This window comes from Phyllostomus discolor, chromosome 9, assembly GCF_004126475.2.
Source record: "Phyllostomus discolor isolate MPI-MPIP mPhyDis1 chromosome 9, mPhyDis1.pri.v3, whole genome shotgun sequence".
Lineage (NCBI taxonomy): Eukaryota > Metazoa > Chordata > Mammalia > Chiroptera > Phyllostomidae > Phyllostomus > Phyllostomus discolor.
Genome location: NC_040911.2, coordinates 86155910 through 86171761, shown reverse-complemented (window position 1 = coordinate 86171761; position 15852 = coordinate 86155910). Strand labels below are relative to the sequence as shown.

General features: G+C 48.5%; 1 protein-coding gene and 1 non-coding gene across 5 annotated transcripts in view; both read right to left on the bottom strand.

The window, feature by feature from the left end:
• Window positions 1-2206: 2206 nt before the first annotated feature.
• RALY (RALY heterogeneous nuclear ribonucleoprotein) overlaps window positions 2207-15852 on the bottom strand; it is an 88560-nt gene continuing 74914 nt past the window's right edge. For 2 of the 4 annotated variants that reach the window (XM_028523973.2, XM_036009730.1), the window contains 8 exons: window positions 10210-10474; window positions 8706-8778; window positions 8470-8517; window positions 6338-6504; window positions 5514-5627; window positions 5028-5302; window positions 3772-3820; window positions 2207-2558 (listed from right to left, as the gene is read on the bottom strand). In XM_028523973.2, the coding sequence (XP_028379774.1) occupies window positions 3776-3820; window positions 5028-5302; window positions 5514-5627; window positions 6338-6504; window positions 8470-8517; window positions 8706-8778; window positions 10210-10465 (978 nt within the window). In that variant the 5' untranslated portion in view covers window positions 10466-10474 and the 3' untranslated portion in view covers window positions 2207-2558; window positions 3772-3775. The remainder of the gene's footprint in view (window positions 2559-3771; window positions 3821-5027; window positions 5303-5513; window positions 5628-6337; window positions 6505-8469; window positions 8518-8705; window positions 8779-10209; window positions 10475-15852) is intronic. The other 2 variants (XM_028523975.2, XM_028523976.2) reach the window with 1 other exon arrangement.
• On the bottom strand, window positions 10488-10709 carry LOC114507222. Its single transcript, XR_003685471.1, has one exon. It is a non-coding gene; the product is annotated as a small nucleolar RNA U3 (small nucleolar RNA).

Below are 15852 nucleotides of genomic sequence, written 5' to 3'. Positions count from 1 at the left end.
GAGCACAACTCAAATTGCCAAGCCACAGACTCAAGCTAATAATAATAAATGTTTATGAAAGGTACTACATTTCAGGGTGGTTGTTACACAACAGTTAATAACTGATATAAAGCCCATACAATCCCTGATCTAGGCCGACCCCTCATACAGGTGAGGAAACTGAGACCTGGCAAAGAAAGAGACTTGCCTAGGACCACAATCCAGTAAACCCACTGGCTGTGACATTCCTTCAAATAGCTGCTATAATCATACATGAGGTTTCAGATCTTGAAAACATCTAATGAATTAGTCCTGTGGGCACAATCTGGTATTACGTTTCTTCACCATTTCTTTTTGGTTTTCAGGTTCGAAAAATAAAAACTTTTGAGCAGTGGAATGGGAGACAGTTTTCATGGCCCCAGACAAGAGAAGGGCAGGAATATGTATACTGGGTTTTATGGTTATGACCCTCCCCTCAAGGGTATAACTGTAATATCCCCTGGGGTGCCAGGATGGGCATACCATTCTGTCCAGGGTGTGTTCTGATGCCAGGGCAATTAGGGCCTCTGGGTACAGCAGATGCTTCCTGCCCTGAAAGGGGTCTTCCTTGCTCATCTTATAGCTCTCTAGGCTTCACATACTATGAAGCCCATAGCCCCTGCTTTTCTCCCCATCCCCCAGGTTTTGAAAAGTGCCTCAGTCAAGTACTACCAGGTAGGGCCTTGCAGAGTCTGGGAATGTTATTACAGTGCAACGGGCACACAGCACTAGGCTCTGGGAACACAGGAATACAGTACCAGCCCTCAGTGTGAGGTTCGCCAAGGATCCCAAACCCCTTCTTTAGACTCTGACCAAGCTCCAGTAGAGTAGTGGTTCCCCACCTTGTACAGATGGGGACATGAACATCTGCCAAGTGTGCAAGTAGGTCTGCTAGAGCTGAGCCTTGGCTTTCTAGGTAGCAAGGAAAGATTGTGGGTTCAAGGATGGTGGGTGTATATTCCACTGAGGGCTTTTCAGGGTGGAAAGGACATTTCCTGTGGACCCAGTACCTTCCTCAGGACACGCTTCATCTCTCCAGATTGAAGTCTTTTGTTTTGACCAAGCTGGGCCAAGCTCAGCCCATTTCCAAGGGACTATTTTTCACCCCAGGTCTGCATCTCTGAGACTTCTCACAGGTGAGGTGAGGGCACTAGAACAGCACCTTAAGATAAATGCATACTTCCCAGGTAGAGAAAGTAGGAGCGAGAGTATGTGCCTGTCCACCCACAGCTCTATACCAGTGAGGCCAGCCTAAGTGGCCACAGTTGCATCGTCCAATACACTGGACAAGGGAAGATACTTGTAATCTATGACTGATTCAAAATATAACTGCCGTGGCAGCTGATCCTCTCTTGGGAAGCTTGAATGTGGGGGAACTGAACAATTTGTGGGAAAATAAAGAGAAAGGGGGTAAGGGGTGAAGTTAGGATACAAGTGGAGGTCAAGGAACCTGGCCAGTTAGAGAACAGAGATAAATGCAGACAGGCCACATGTATGCTGCTGCAACCCTACTGTGTGAGGTAACTGGAGTTGGGCTCTGTTTCCTCTGCCCGTGAGTGGGAAGCGCTTATTTTGTGTGGCTGCGGTGTAAGGTTTGGGTGTGTGGTGACAAAAGAACAGGAGAGACCAGGACAAGCAGGATCATGTACCCCATGTTCAGGAGCTGTCGTTTTACCCTGAGGGTGAGAAGTTAGTAAGGGGTTTCACACAGGGAAGGGACAGGACTCAGAAATAACACTGTGGTGGCCAGTGAGAAATGGGGCAGGGAGAAGCTGGAGACTGAGGCTGGTGAGAGGATCAAGTCCAAGAAAAAAACATAGTGTCTTAAATGAGAACAGAGAAAGGGAAGAAACAATGGGTTCTAGAATCACTTTAGAGCTGGGAAAGACCAGACTTAGTGAGAAGCTGAGGCCTGGACCAATCACTTGGCACTCCAGCCACCAAGGTGCTCCCATGAGCACTGGCACATCTCACCCTCCCCAGCAACCCTACTGGCCATTTTCATCCCCATTTTAGCCGTGGAAATTAAGGCCCAGGTGGATCAGTAGTAGGCGCCCTAGACAATGGTCCCTGACATGGAAGAGAGGAGGAGGAAACAGAAGAGGTTACAGAAAATCTGCTTTCTGGTTGGGCAGGAGGGCCAGGGTACCTTCATGAGAAAACACAAACCATCCCATCTCAGAGGAAGTAGGGATCCAATCTCTTTATTGTCAGGGTCCCCTCCTGTGCCCCCCACCCCTCACCAAACCTATAGAAAAACCCCAAGCCTAGGAGTGTCTTGGGGACGGGAGGCAGAGTGTGGGAAAACTCTGTGCCCTGCCCTCTGGTCTGGGCAGTGACAACAGGGAAGGTATGTGGGGAGGGGAGGCCAGTAACTCCACCTGCAGAGGATGTAGCACTGGCTGGGATGCATGGGGTCAGGTGCCTGCTGTCAACTCTCCTCTGGGACCCGCTGGGGTGGCATCCAGGGGTGGGTGCCCAGCTTGAGGCCTGGTACAGTGCACGCTCTTCTTCTGCCAGTGGCCATCACTCGTGTCAGGCTGAGAAAGAGATAAAGGAGAGACTAAGGCTGAGAAGAAAAGTCCCATGTGCCCTTGATAACAGGGATTGGGAAGAAGCGAGGGCAGAATGATTTTTGCTACTTGCAGACAGAGATACATGCCTACACGCTCTGGCCTGATAATTTTCTGGCCATGCAACTTTGGGCAAGTCTCTCTCCCTCCTCCAGCCTCCAAGTCCTCACCTGAGTCCCTTTACTTCACCTGCAAATTAACAAAGGGAGGCTCCCTGGTAAAACAAACTATAAAGCTCCAAGAGGAAAAGCTGCATATGTGGAATTTCCTAAACTTAGCTGTCAAGGAAGCCCTTACTGGCGGAGATCTCACAGCATGAATGTATCATGTAGAAAGACACCTCTGTCCAAGGCCTTGCTCGACCCAAGCCTAACTCTGAACACCGCCCCAAAGAGATGGAGCACAGAGATGGCAGAGCTCGGTGCTAAATACTGGACGGAGAGTGGGCTTTGAGGCTACATACCACGGGGTTCAAATCTAGGCTCCACCCATCACCTTAGGATCTTGTGAGATATGTGATCTCTCTTACCCTTCCTTCGGTGCCTCAGTTTCCACATACGGTAACGTTAACACAATCACAAATGTGGGGCAGCTCCTGGCACACAGGGCATTTCCACCTGACAGATCAAGTCCCAATCCCAAAGTGTGGCACAACCTCACCCTTTGTTGATAAGCAGCTCCCTCTCCTTGCTATGCAGAGCTGGGAATGTAGCCACAGGAGGTCCCTGGACCTTTCCACACACTGAAGATGGCCAGAGCTGTGGCTCTGCTAAGGCTGTTCCCTCAGATGTTTCTCCCTCAATCCTGCATAGGCTCAGCTACCTATAACCTCTTCCACCACACTTCTCTTTGTCTTCCTGGCTCTCCAGCCTGTGCTCCTGCTCACACTGGATGGGAGTCATTGGCATCTTCCTCCAGAAAACAGGAATCTCAGAGCTCCTCAAGGGTGCAGACAAGGCACCATGGCTCAGCGCACTGAGGGAACCCCTGCTGGGTGGGCCTGGCTGGCCCATCTATGGCTCCTGCTCCCATAGGTAGTGCCTCCACCACAAAAAAGTGTGGTAAAACACCTGGGGATAGAGAGGCCATCATTGCGGGACACAGCACCACCCTGCCCTACTCTGTTTCATGGCATACCCTCCACTTCACCCCAACCCTTGCCCACCAAGGACTGCCGTACCTGCTCACTGCAAGGCCCCATCCTCCGCATCTGTGTCCTGGCTGTGATCCTGATAGGGAGGAGGCAACGAGAGACCACACATCACTCACTGCAAGCTCTGAGTCCTGCCCTGAGGCCCAGAGCACACACATCTGGACGCCTCAGAAAGGGTAAGGGACAGACAAGGGAAATGACTAGGGGGCCAGTCTAACAAGGCTGGTTTGGGATCCCAACAGGGTGGACTCAGAGCCCCTTAGGAAAGAGAAGGGACCAGTCAAGTAAGTTCTATGCATGGCAGGAGGCACGTTTCTGCACAGAAAGGCCTCCTCAGATTGGGGTAGGCGCAAAGCCTAGTAGACTGATGAGCTCCCCAACTTTGGGACATCTAAGCCTTTGTTACAGCCTTTATCAAGACTGCTACGCTAAAAAAAAAAAGTAACCTGAAGTATCAGGCTAGGTTCAAAGAAGGAAAAATGAGCTGGACCTCTTAAGTGTTGTGGCCATGAGCTCATCTGTCCTCACACCAGAACTCAGCAGTGATGGAAAAAAGGAAGTCCCAGACCTAGTGATTAAGTCTGGTCTCCAATCCAGGCTCAACCCTTATTAGCTATATACGGCCCTGAGCAAGCTACTCTTAGCTCCTCTGAGCCTCAGTTTCCTCATGGGGTAAAATGTGGGAAGAGTAATACTTTGCTCTTGTTGTTAGGTTGAATGAAGTTAGAGAGTGTGAATGCTTCTTAGTAAATAAGTAATAAGCACACAACAGATACTTCATAGACTCAGAATCTGGTCTACCTTCCCACTTAACATAAGCTCCTTGCTAAATGGCCCTCCACCCTCACTGTGAAGAATTCCAGTAGCAGACCCGGGGGTTCCCTTGCTTCCTCAAGAGACAGGCTGTTTCATGCTAAGGCAAACATGGCTTTTAGAAAATCCTCAGGTAGAGTAGTTACCTACTTCCCTGTGGCTTCCCCAGTAAATCTGTCCTGCTCCCTGCTCTGTAGACCATATACACTTCCTGAGCCTGATTCTTCCCCTCCCAACCATGTGGAAAACTGAGTCTAGAATGCGCCCTAGACTCAAGGAAGGTCTGCCCCAGCTCTCAGTGGGACATCTGACTGGCCGCCGAAATAGGCACTACTCCCTACTCATTCCTCACCTTCCTCACAGGCCCAGAACCTCTAGGAAAAAGGAACCAGCTCGGAGGCCACCCCCCACACTCCCGCTGCGACCTGGAGTGCTAACCCGGGTCCCAGCCCCTCCAACCATGTCCTCACCAGCTCTTCCTCGCTGTGTGTCAGCAGCCCCTCCTCATCGCCGTCATCTCGAGCTTGTACTTCTCCCTGCGGTGTTCCTGCCTCAGAAGCTGTGTCCTCTTGAGGGGGCGGTGGCCGGCTATTGCCACCACTGCCGCTGCCGCTGCCGCCGCCACCACTGCCGCTGCCACCGCCACTGCCGCTACCACCACCACTGCCACTGCCGCCACCGCTGCCACTCCCATTGCCACTGCCACTGCCGCCACCACTGCCACTGTCACCCTTCTTCTTGCCATCTTGAGGGAGAAGGGATGGTGAAGAAGGGAAGAAACTCAGCCTGCAGCAGCTACCTGGGACAACACCTCAGCAGAAACAAGGCCTCAACATGGTGGGTCCAGGTAGAATTAGAGGCCACAGCTCCTCTCTGCCCCACACACTATCCTCCCCCCACACTTTGCCCTGGTTCCCTGGTCACTTGAACCAGGGCAAGAACCCTTGGAAGCTGACCTGGGTTGGCCTTCTGCTCCTCGGCAATCTGTTCCAAGCGGCCCAGCAGGGCATCGATGTTGGACTTGATCTGCGTCAGCTCTGTCTTGATAGTCTGCAGCTCACTGCTCTTTACTGGGAGTAGAGAGAACACAGGGCTGACACGTTGATACTAACACAAGATCCTAGACCCATTCTGTCAACTAGGAAGACAGGCCACTGGCAGGAACTGTCCTTGTCCACAGATATCTTTTTGGGCAGGGAAAGGGCCATGGCTGCCAGTGGCTTCCCTTGAGACTTTCTGAAGACTACATTCCTACAGTGACCAGACTACCCTTCTGAACCTGGGATCTCCCCCACACCCAACCTCTCAATTCTAAAAAGGGACTGGGGATGGACAAGAATGCAGGCATGGGGGTGCACCTGTGTGTGTACCTGAACAAGCATTTGTCTCTGTTTTTGATTCAGAGCGATGTCTGCCTTTTAAGGGGTATAAATGTGGGTATTTTACACTCGGATTTCCCGGGTGCTTGGCCACAGCGTGTGCACACCAGAGTGGATGTACAGTGGTGGGCCTGTGTGGACTTGTCCTGTCCTTACTAGAGGAACGATGACAGCATCTCCTCACTGTGCTCCACGTCACAGCATTGGACTTTGTGTCAAACCCAAACCCTTCCCCATCAAATGTAGCCTTTTCCTCTTAGAAATACATGAAAATAATTCGGTTGTGTTAGAGCTGTAATACTGTGGGAGATTTGTTCCATATTTTCTAACATAAAAAGAAATGTAATTCTATTATTTTGCTAATGACAAAAAATTATTTAGGAAGAAAGTAAGTTACTCACACTTGATCTTGACTGAGCTGGTGTTGATGGCTGTGGAACGGGGAAAGAGCTTGACAGGAATGGTGGTTTTGACACGACGGACCAAAGGGACTGTGACCCTGGGTCGCTTCACGGGGACAGCTCTGGGCACAGGCACTGGTGACAGGCGGCCCCGATAGTCAAAAAGCCTGTGAGGACAAATGGGCCAGAGGCTGCAGCATGGCCTGTGGCCACCAGGGGTCACTGTGACCTTAGGTTAACAAGTATAAGGCTGAAGGGCTGGCCTGCATTACACACCTCTGCTGGCTCCCAACAAGCCCCAGGATGGAGGTAGGGGGAAGGGGGCACGGTAAAGAGAAAGGGCTTTTGCAACCCTAAGAACTGCTGGGATCCTCATTACAGCACCATTCCTACCAGCCAGGCTGGGTAAGGGCAGGTGAGGTGGCAGGTGGTAATGGTTAGGGGCTGATTCAACAGAGGAGTAAACTGAGACCAACCCCCAAAAGCCTTCCCTAGATCACCCTGACACCCACACCTGCTATATTTCTGACTCTGCTTCCATTCAATCAACTGCCACCTCAACCCCTGGTCAGAGTTTGCAAATCTCAGCAGCACAAACCCCCAGGTGGGAAGTGGAGGGCCAATCTCTAAGCCTGCCTGAGCCTCAGTTTTCCCATCTGCTTAATGAGGATGGCTATCCCAAGTTCTTCCCCCCTCCACCCAGGTTGCTATGAGGGTAGAGCATGAGAGAATGTGGTTAAAAACCCATGTTAGAAGGTATGATTGGTGAATGGCCAGGGTACCATGACCCTCAAATCAGGGACCTATGACCTCAGAAGCACAAGACCCTTTTTCCTCATTCTGGGCCCTCCCAGTCACTCCATCCTACTAATCGACTTCAGCGATGGAGGGCAGGAGGCCCCAGACCCCTCTGCTCAGACTATGTGCTGCCCCTGCCCTCAACGCCATTACCCAGCCCTCTCCAGGAGGGCTTCTTTTCCTGCTGATCACACAGAAGCTCAGTAGGCTGAGTAAGGGTCTTTCCCATCCCATTGGCTGCGACTACCTTTCTGCAGGGAACAGCAGCCTCAGGGGTGTACTGTGGGATCGCTTTCCTGATGACAACCAGGAAACCTGTCATCACCAGGCAATTCAATGCCCCATGCTTTGGCACTCCTTTGTTCAGGAGGCCTCTACCTTGGGTTGGTGATGGCTGGGGATAGATAATATCTGGGAATGCATCCAGTCCCAGACACTGCATTTCTTCCCCCAAGGGGAGGGGGCGGCTCTGGCCTTGGTCAGAATCACTGAACCACAGAATCCCAGAGCTGGAAGAGCCCTGAGGGATCATTTGGTGCAAGCCCATTTCACAGACTGGGAGGGAATTTACCCAAAGTCACACAATCCATTCAGTGGCAGAGCTGAGATTAGCACCCTGGTATTCTGACTCCTAGGCTAGGGCACTTTCAACTATACTGCACTGTCTCCTGAAATCATTCACAGGTGAGAAAACCGAGGCTCAGAGAGGTTCTATTCTTGGACAGCCTGCGGCAGGCCAAGAGGGAGGGAGAGAGAGAAGTGGGGAGAAGTCTGGGCCAGCCCGACCATGATTTCCACTCAGGAATGTGGGCAGGGCCATTAAGTGGAGGCCTCAGCCTCAAGGCTGGGGTCTGGGAAGGCCTGCGTGTAGAGGGGGGGGGCCGCAGCCTACCAGGGACTAATTAAGACCTCTAAAGGGCTGCTGAGGCTCAGACTGAGATCTGAGGTTCCTTCCAGCTGGCTGGGTAACTCAGAATGGTAAGGATATGGAACAGCAGAGGCATAAGGGCTCAAACTCCCTTCACTGGGCCCTGTAGCATTTTGTATTCCAGCTTGCTGTCCAGTTCCATTGAGCCTCACCCCAGATTTAGGAGGAAGAAGGATAGTCAGAGAGTGGGAGACAGCATAGGGTGGGGAACTCTAGCCTGGGCACCTGCAGAATTTGGCTCCAGTCCCAGCTCTGCCACCAACTTGCAGAGCAGCCTTGGGCAAATGCCTGTCTGCATCTCTGGGCTTAGGTTCCACTTTGATGACTGAATGGGCTGCACCAGCAATCTCTCAGCACACTTCCAGCTTGGCTGTTTCATGCCTGGGCACACCCCTCCCCTGCTCACCTGTCATAGAAGTCGTCCCGGTAGTAATCATAGTCAAAGCTGTAGCCACTGGGGAAACAAAGGGGAGAGGGCCGGGTCTTAGGGACAGCCACTCAGCCCACTCTCCACAGGCCCTCATATCCAAACGCCTCCCCAAATTCTAGGCTCAGCACAACATCACCACCTGTGTCTACTCCCCCTGTGGAAACAGGGACCAGTCCCTCCCAGACAGAGACAGACGAGACAGAGTGCCCCACCTGTAAATGGCAGATGCTGCTCTCTTTAACCCCTTGGGTCTGTTAGGCTTGGGCTCGCCAGCCATGTTGATGTCTGTGTGAAGAGAACAGGCAGAGTCAGATGCTGGCAAGACAAGAGGGCGCCCAATACATACCACCCTCAAGCAAGCGTGCAGAAATGTATGTGCATATATGATATACACATGAATTTTACTCACTGAAACAGCCAACAGAGGCCCTCACACATTACTCATACATCACGTGGATATGCCTATTTACATAACCATATACATTCAAATACATGTGTGCAAGCTCACAAACATATCACTCACACATACCGTGTGCATCACACATAAGCATTCTCAAGTACATTCATGTAAACACAAACAGATAACACATCCTCACACACATGCTCACATATGCAGGTAATAAGGTCACACACACAGATAACCAGTACACTCAGACTTGGTTCCAACACCATATGCTTAACTGTCCATATGCAAATCAGCTAGCACACATTCATACAAACATTCTACCAAACATATCCATACCTAACCTAGAGCATGCTTTCTTGGCATGTGATGGGGTCTCGACACATATTTGGTAAATGAATATATGCATATCTGCTTACATACTTAAATATATTGACATACACTACCTATATACATACTAAGGTGTATGTCTTCATATTTTCCACATATTCAGTGATTTCCACATACCACATACTCAGGAATACGTAGACAAATATCCCTTCTCAAGCATATACATATACACAGAAGTATATACACATATACAAAGTTGTACACACTCCTAGGAAGGCCACCAGCATGGCCACATTTCTTGTGTATAACACCAAGGCCAAGGGCACCTGCTTGTTTCACCTTGTGCTCCTGGCACCTCCTCCTGGCTCTCAGAAAGGGTTCTAACCTAAGCCATCTCTAGCTTAATGTAGTAGGTTGTGCTAGTCCACTCAGTTCCCTGTCTCTGGGGAATCTGCATTTTAACTGGAATCATAAGCCTGTCATTAAAAGTAACTGAGCATCAGAAAAAGACAAATACCATATGACTTCACTCATAGTGGAATCAAATGAACAAAATGAACTACCAAGTAAAACAGAGACAGGCTCATAGATAGAGAGCAACCTGACAGCTGTAGGCAAGGAGGGGTGGAGGGATTGAGTAAAAAGGAAAAAAAGAGAAAGAATGCATGGACACAGACAACAGCATGGTTACTTACTGGGGGATGGTGGGTGGAGGAGGGTAGAGGGGTGATACATGGTGGAACAAAAGGGTCACTGTGAAAGCAGGGACAGGACAAAAGTGTTTTTCAGAAGCTTCTACAATTCTCCCCCAAAGGGATTCATCTGTAACTACTTAATTTATAACATATAATGTATAACTATTTAAGTTATAACATCTCTAAGGGGGGAGGGTTGTGGGTAGTGGCGGAGGAACATAAAAGGGACTAAGAGGGGAGCTGGAGAGTGAAGGCCAGCACCTGCTCAGGAGACTACCAGGAGCTTACCCAGGGTCTGCCCGGCCAGCACCCGCCCATTCTCTCCCAGCACAGCCGCCCGGGCATGGCGCTCATTGGCATACTGAACAAAGGCATAGCCCTTGTGCACAGAACAGCCGGCCACACGGCCATACTTGGAGAAGATGGTCTCCACATCTGACTTCTTCACCACAGCTGTGTTGAGGTTTCCAATGAAGACTCGAGAATTGATGGACTTGGGGTCATTCTTGTTGGTCACGTTGCTTGTCTGGATCTTCAAGGACATGGTGGCCACCTGAAGAGAGAAAGCCACTGTGAGTCTGGGTCCACAGGTTGGGCTCAAGGGCTGCCCATGACCCACATCTTAGCTACATGGATTTTTTGTGCATTCCTACACTCTCCCCCAACCCACAGCATCCAGGTCCCCATTTCTGCTCATCTTTTTGGCTGCTGAACTCATGCTAGGGGCTTTGCATATGTTCCCTTATTTGGTAACAAACTACAGAAACGATCCCTGAAAGTATAGTCTTTTTGTTCCCTGACTTGGTACCAACAAAGCAGAATCAGAATATTTTACAAGGGAGAGAACACACATTCAGAGGTCACAATGCTAGTCAATGGTAAGGCTGGGATTTGAACCCTGGTCTCCTTAATTCTAATTCTTTTAAGTACTCCATCTTTAATACTCATCTCAAATGTTACCATCCCATACAAGATCTACATCTGAAGACCTTCCACAGGTTTTCTTCTGTTCTTATGGCCCAAAAGTCACATGGTAATTGCAAGTACTACCCGCTACAGACCAGTACCATATTGTGAAAATTGCTCAGTGGGGTCCAGACGTGGACTGTCTTTACTGGTATATTCGCCATCTGGAGAGCAAGTCACTCCACTCAGCGTGGGCTTGGTCTCCTGCTCACTTGGTGCAACTCCTTTTTGGAGCACGCTTCTCCCAAGAACCCATGAGTATTATCCTTATTATCATTCACATTTTACCAGAAACAGGCTTCAATAAGTTCATTAACTTGCCCAGAATGGGTATTCAAACCCAGGTTAGTCCCTAAAGCCCATTTCTTTCAACTTTAGCACTATCCTTCCCAGAGCTGAAGTCAATTTATATATTTTATTTCATTTTTTTTAGAGAGAGAGGAAAACATCATTTTGTTGTTCCACTTATTTGTGCATTTACTGGTGGATTCTCGTATGTGCCCTGACCAGCAATCAAACCTGCAACTTGGTGTTTCAGGACGATGCTCTAACTGACTGAGCTACCTAGTCAGGGCCGTTAAAGCCAATTTAAATACTACAGTAAGTCAGCATATTTATCTGAGAACTGTTTTCAAATAAATTCGTTTTTTTGGAGCTAACTATTATATACTTATTAAAATTTTGTTCTTTGCTAGAGGTGATATTATATCTACTCTTTGCTCTTCTTCACACTCTGGCAGTCTTTTATACCAAAGGATAAGGTTATATCTGGCACAGCCTCCAGAGAAAAAGGGAAAAGGAGGCTCCGTTTTGGTAGGAAAGGTCTAATGTTAGTAAGCCTTGGCATTTATACTTCCTGGCCCAGAACCCTGCTCTTGGGCACGGGTTGGTGCAACTTCCTTTTACAGCACACCTATCTCAATACCCCACCCTAGAGCTATTTAAGGCGGTGCTAAAGACCCCAAGCTGTATGTATAAAAACTTCTCACCAGCGTAAGCTAACTGTAAACTCCTGCCTATTTACCTAATATTTTTGGACAGAGGGAGCTTCTTTTTAGTGAAACAGAGAAGAGTTAAATATAAGCTGGGAAATCTGTAACTTCTGTCCTATTAGGGTAAGAGACCGTTCTCCCCATTTTCCCAGCCTGGAAGCTGGAGTGTTCTGACCAGCAGATGGCATTGTTTACAAGGGAACCATAGGCTGACCAGAGCATCCTGGTGAACCTGCTGCTAGGGTGGACTTACAGTAGCTCCACAGACACAATGAGGTCAAGTGTGCCATCCTAGGTAAAGGAAGCCTGAGAGGGCATTACTACTGATGAAAGGGCTAGTGCCATCTTTGGAACTGGCCTGAGGGACAAGACTTCTGGTTATTCAGTTTCCCTTTGCATCCATCCAATCATCAACATTTATTAAGTAGTGATGGACATAATAGTGATTCATGAAAACACCTAATACACTGTCCATCTGAGGCAGGAAATGCTCGATATTTGTGGGTTCCCTTGGGCTCCCCATTCCTCCCAGCTCTCTGACATCCCTCTCCTACCTGGATGACAAGCTACTAAAAGGTTAATTCCTTGTCCATCCGTGGGTATACCAGAAGTTTGAGGGGCTCCCCTATGGTAATCAGATAACTCTCTTCTTGTTGGTTCAATGCAAAACTATGAAATTTTGGCCCAGGGAGATGCTAACAGCTTTGGCTGAAGGGAGCCAACCAGGCCTGGGGTGTGGACCAAGATAAAAAGAACAGAGGAGGATTATGGTTCGGAGATCTGTTGATTACTGCTGGCTCTGCCACTGATCTGGTAGGCACATGAAGGTTCCTGAGTTCCCTCAGACCTCTCCCAAAAGCCTCTAGCACCACTAAGCAGGAAGCGTTTGCTGAGCAACTGATAGTGAGATCAGCACTCACTGCCTGGCTGGTGAGCAAAGTCCTTTGGCTTTGGCCCTGGCAGTAACCAGTCTTTTCGCCTCACCTGTGGTTTGGACAATGCACATAAAAGAACTTTGTAAACTGTAAAGCTCTAACACTGCCAATTACGAGCCCATTCTAGATGAGAGTCAAGGTCAGACTAAAGCACATTGTAAATGATACCAAGGAGAGACAGGCAGAAGACATGTCACATGAAGGTCAGTTTTCTGATCTATAGAGAGAAGACTTGGGAAGTGTATGTATGTGACCACTGTGGGTGAGGACTCTGCAGAGCCAAGGAGAAATGTCCACCTGAAGCATGCTCTGTGCACCCAACCACTATATTCCCCCATCTAAATAGCCTCCGATCTGCTTTCAAGGCCTGAATACTCCATGGAAGCAGCCTGTGCTGCTGTTGGATGTATTCCCTAAGTTCGAGAGGATAGGTATCTGTGGGCTAATAGAAAAGCTCAAGTGTCCACAAACATGTCCATGAAGTTCCTCAGAGGGGGAAATGGAGTTGGGGTGGAAAATGAACAGGAAGCATGGCCAGACTAACTCTCCTAGAACTTCCAGGTTCAGGTACAGAATTCCCAAAGAGTCAAGAATTCTAAACTCAGACATGGTCGTTCAGGTTGTTATTAACACAGCAATTTGTTAGCTTCATTATTAACTTTCAAATATTGAGACATATAGTACGTGGGTCTCCATGTGTACTCTTGCTCTGCCTTACAATGTTAAGAGACAGGCCTGACAAAGCCTGGGGCACAGTAAGTGCTCAGTAACAGTTAGGAATGAAGAAGTAAGGATAATGTACTAGGAGGTGAGGTGAGAAGGGCTAGCTGTGGTCCTGCCTTAAGTTGGGGGCAGACGACTTTTTCTGGTCTCTAACCCAAATATCTCCCTCCACAGACCAACTACCCCAACTCAATCTTTCTCGAGTAATTCTTTTTTGGCTCTTCCAAGTTTTCCTTGCTTAGAGTGGGAGCCCTAGAAAATATTGACATCCTATTCAGCAGAAGCTGCTTGACTTGATAAGCTATTTTCCCCCTGGGCTAAGCTCTGCCTCACAGATTAGCTGTGTAATTGAGAGCAAGGTGTCTGCAGCCCCCAGAGGTCCCATGTTTAGCAATGTGCTAAAGAGAGATGGGTACAGGGACTGTTCTTGGTGATGGTAGTAAAAAAAAGGAGGTAAGATGGAAGGGGAGAGAGAACCAGACTTGTTCCCAGAGACTCCTGTAACGTCAGATTAGCAGGGACCTTAGTGAGCATGGAGTTTATATGCCCCCGCTCTGAGGAACAAAAAGGAATGGAATTGGCCAGTGAGTAGTAAGGCCAAGAACTCCATGGGTCCTCTGACTTAAATAAGTCTAGGGTCCTTATATTCCATTTTTCCTTTAGGCCAGGCACTAGACAAACCCTCAGGACAATGAAGAGCTGGGAGGGGGCCGTCTATATATGCTATCTTTGAGAAAACCGGGGACTGGCTCCCAAGTAAGTATCTATACCTTTACCTGCTGGAAAAACAACTGCTGCAGAAAGGGTGGATCCCTAAGCTAATTAACACCCACTAAGGACACAGACTTTGAAATGCAATTTACAGTTCAAAGGAATGGGCTAGCTTCTCCAGGCTAAGAGGAAATTTGGCAAAAACATTTTTCCCAGTTGAAACATTTTACACTGAAGCTATGTTTTGGAAGACAAGAGTTAAGCCTAAACATGGGGTTAAGTGACAGGACTTTGTAAAGGTAGAAAAGCCTTAAAAGGTAACTCCACCCCCTAAGTTTAGGTAAATGACACCCCAGGAGGGCCATCCCAGTAAGAATAGCTTCTAATTACTGAACGCCAACAATGAGTCAGAGCATTTACATAACTCTCATTAGTTAATCCTCGCAACAGCCCTGAGGAGGTATTTAGATAGGGACACAGGCAAAATAACTGATTAACAGAACAAAGCCAGAACTGGAACCCACTCTAACTCTAAAGACCTATGCACAGAAATGCCTTTGGTACTTATTCCCATGGTAAGATTGTGTCACCCTGAGCCAGTCACACCCTCTCCTTGGTCCTCGCCCCTTCCCCTTTTCTACTGTAATTCCTCATACTAGTACAGGATTTTAGTGAACAAAGACAGTTTATATCCTTGATCCTTACATTGTTGGTCCCATTTTATAGATAAAAAAGCTGAGAATCAGCAAAGCTAAATGACTTATTTAAGGCCACCCAGCTAGTGAAAAAAGTAACCAAGGGACTTGAATCCAGGATTCTAGTTCAACACTCTACAAGCCACTGTCACAGAAAGTTTACTCCATCAGCTCTATAAATCCTCCTCAACAATGGATCTCATTTTCTTGAAATGGTCATTTCAAAAGAGGAGTCACTACTCTTGGTCCTAAAGTTTCATCTTCACCACTATCACCGCCACCACCACTGCCACCACCACTGCCATGCACATACAATGCTATTTAGAGCCTCTGTCTGGGCCAGTCCTGTTGGACACCACTGGCCTTATTTTCCAGCATAAGGATGAGCATCACCATCAGCCTGTGGCCAGACCTCTGCCCTTAAATAACCCTGGGGACATCTGGACAGTTTTAAAGGAAAATAGTTATCAGAAACAAGAAGGCTATTTTTGAAGAAAGCAAAGCAATTAAACTGATCAGTGCCCAGGGCCTCCTTGGTCCAGAGGCTCCTGCTTACCTGGAGGCCGGGGATGACAGAACATCTATTAATCTCATTAAACTCTCCAGGCCCCAGCTCATTAGCAATGCCAAAATAATCATTACTGGCCAGACAGGACTAATTTTCCAAGGAGTGCTCTTTAGATCCTGACTGTTCCCCCTTCCATGAGAAACCCCAGCCTGAGCATTCTGAACACTGAGGGATCCTGGGATGAGTGAGAGTGTAAGGGATACAGGTTACAGGCCTAGGTGCCTGGATCTGGACAGTCTACCGTTATTAGTCACATGACCTGCAAGGTCATGTAATTTCTCTGAGCTTTATCTTTATTCTGAAGACAGAAATAATCTTCCTGATAATCTTTCAGCTCAGAT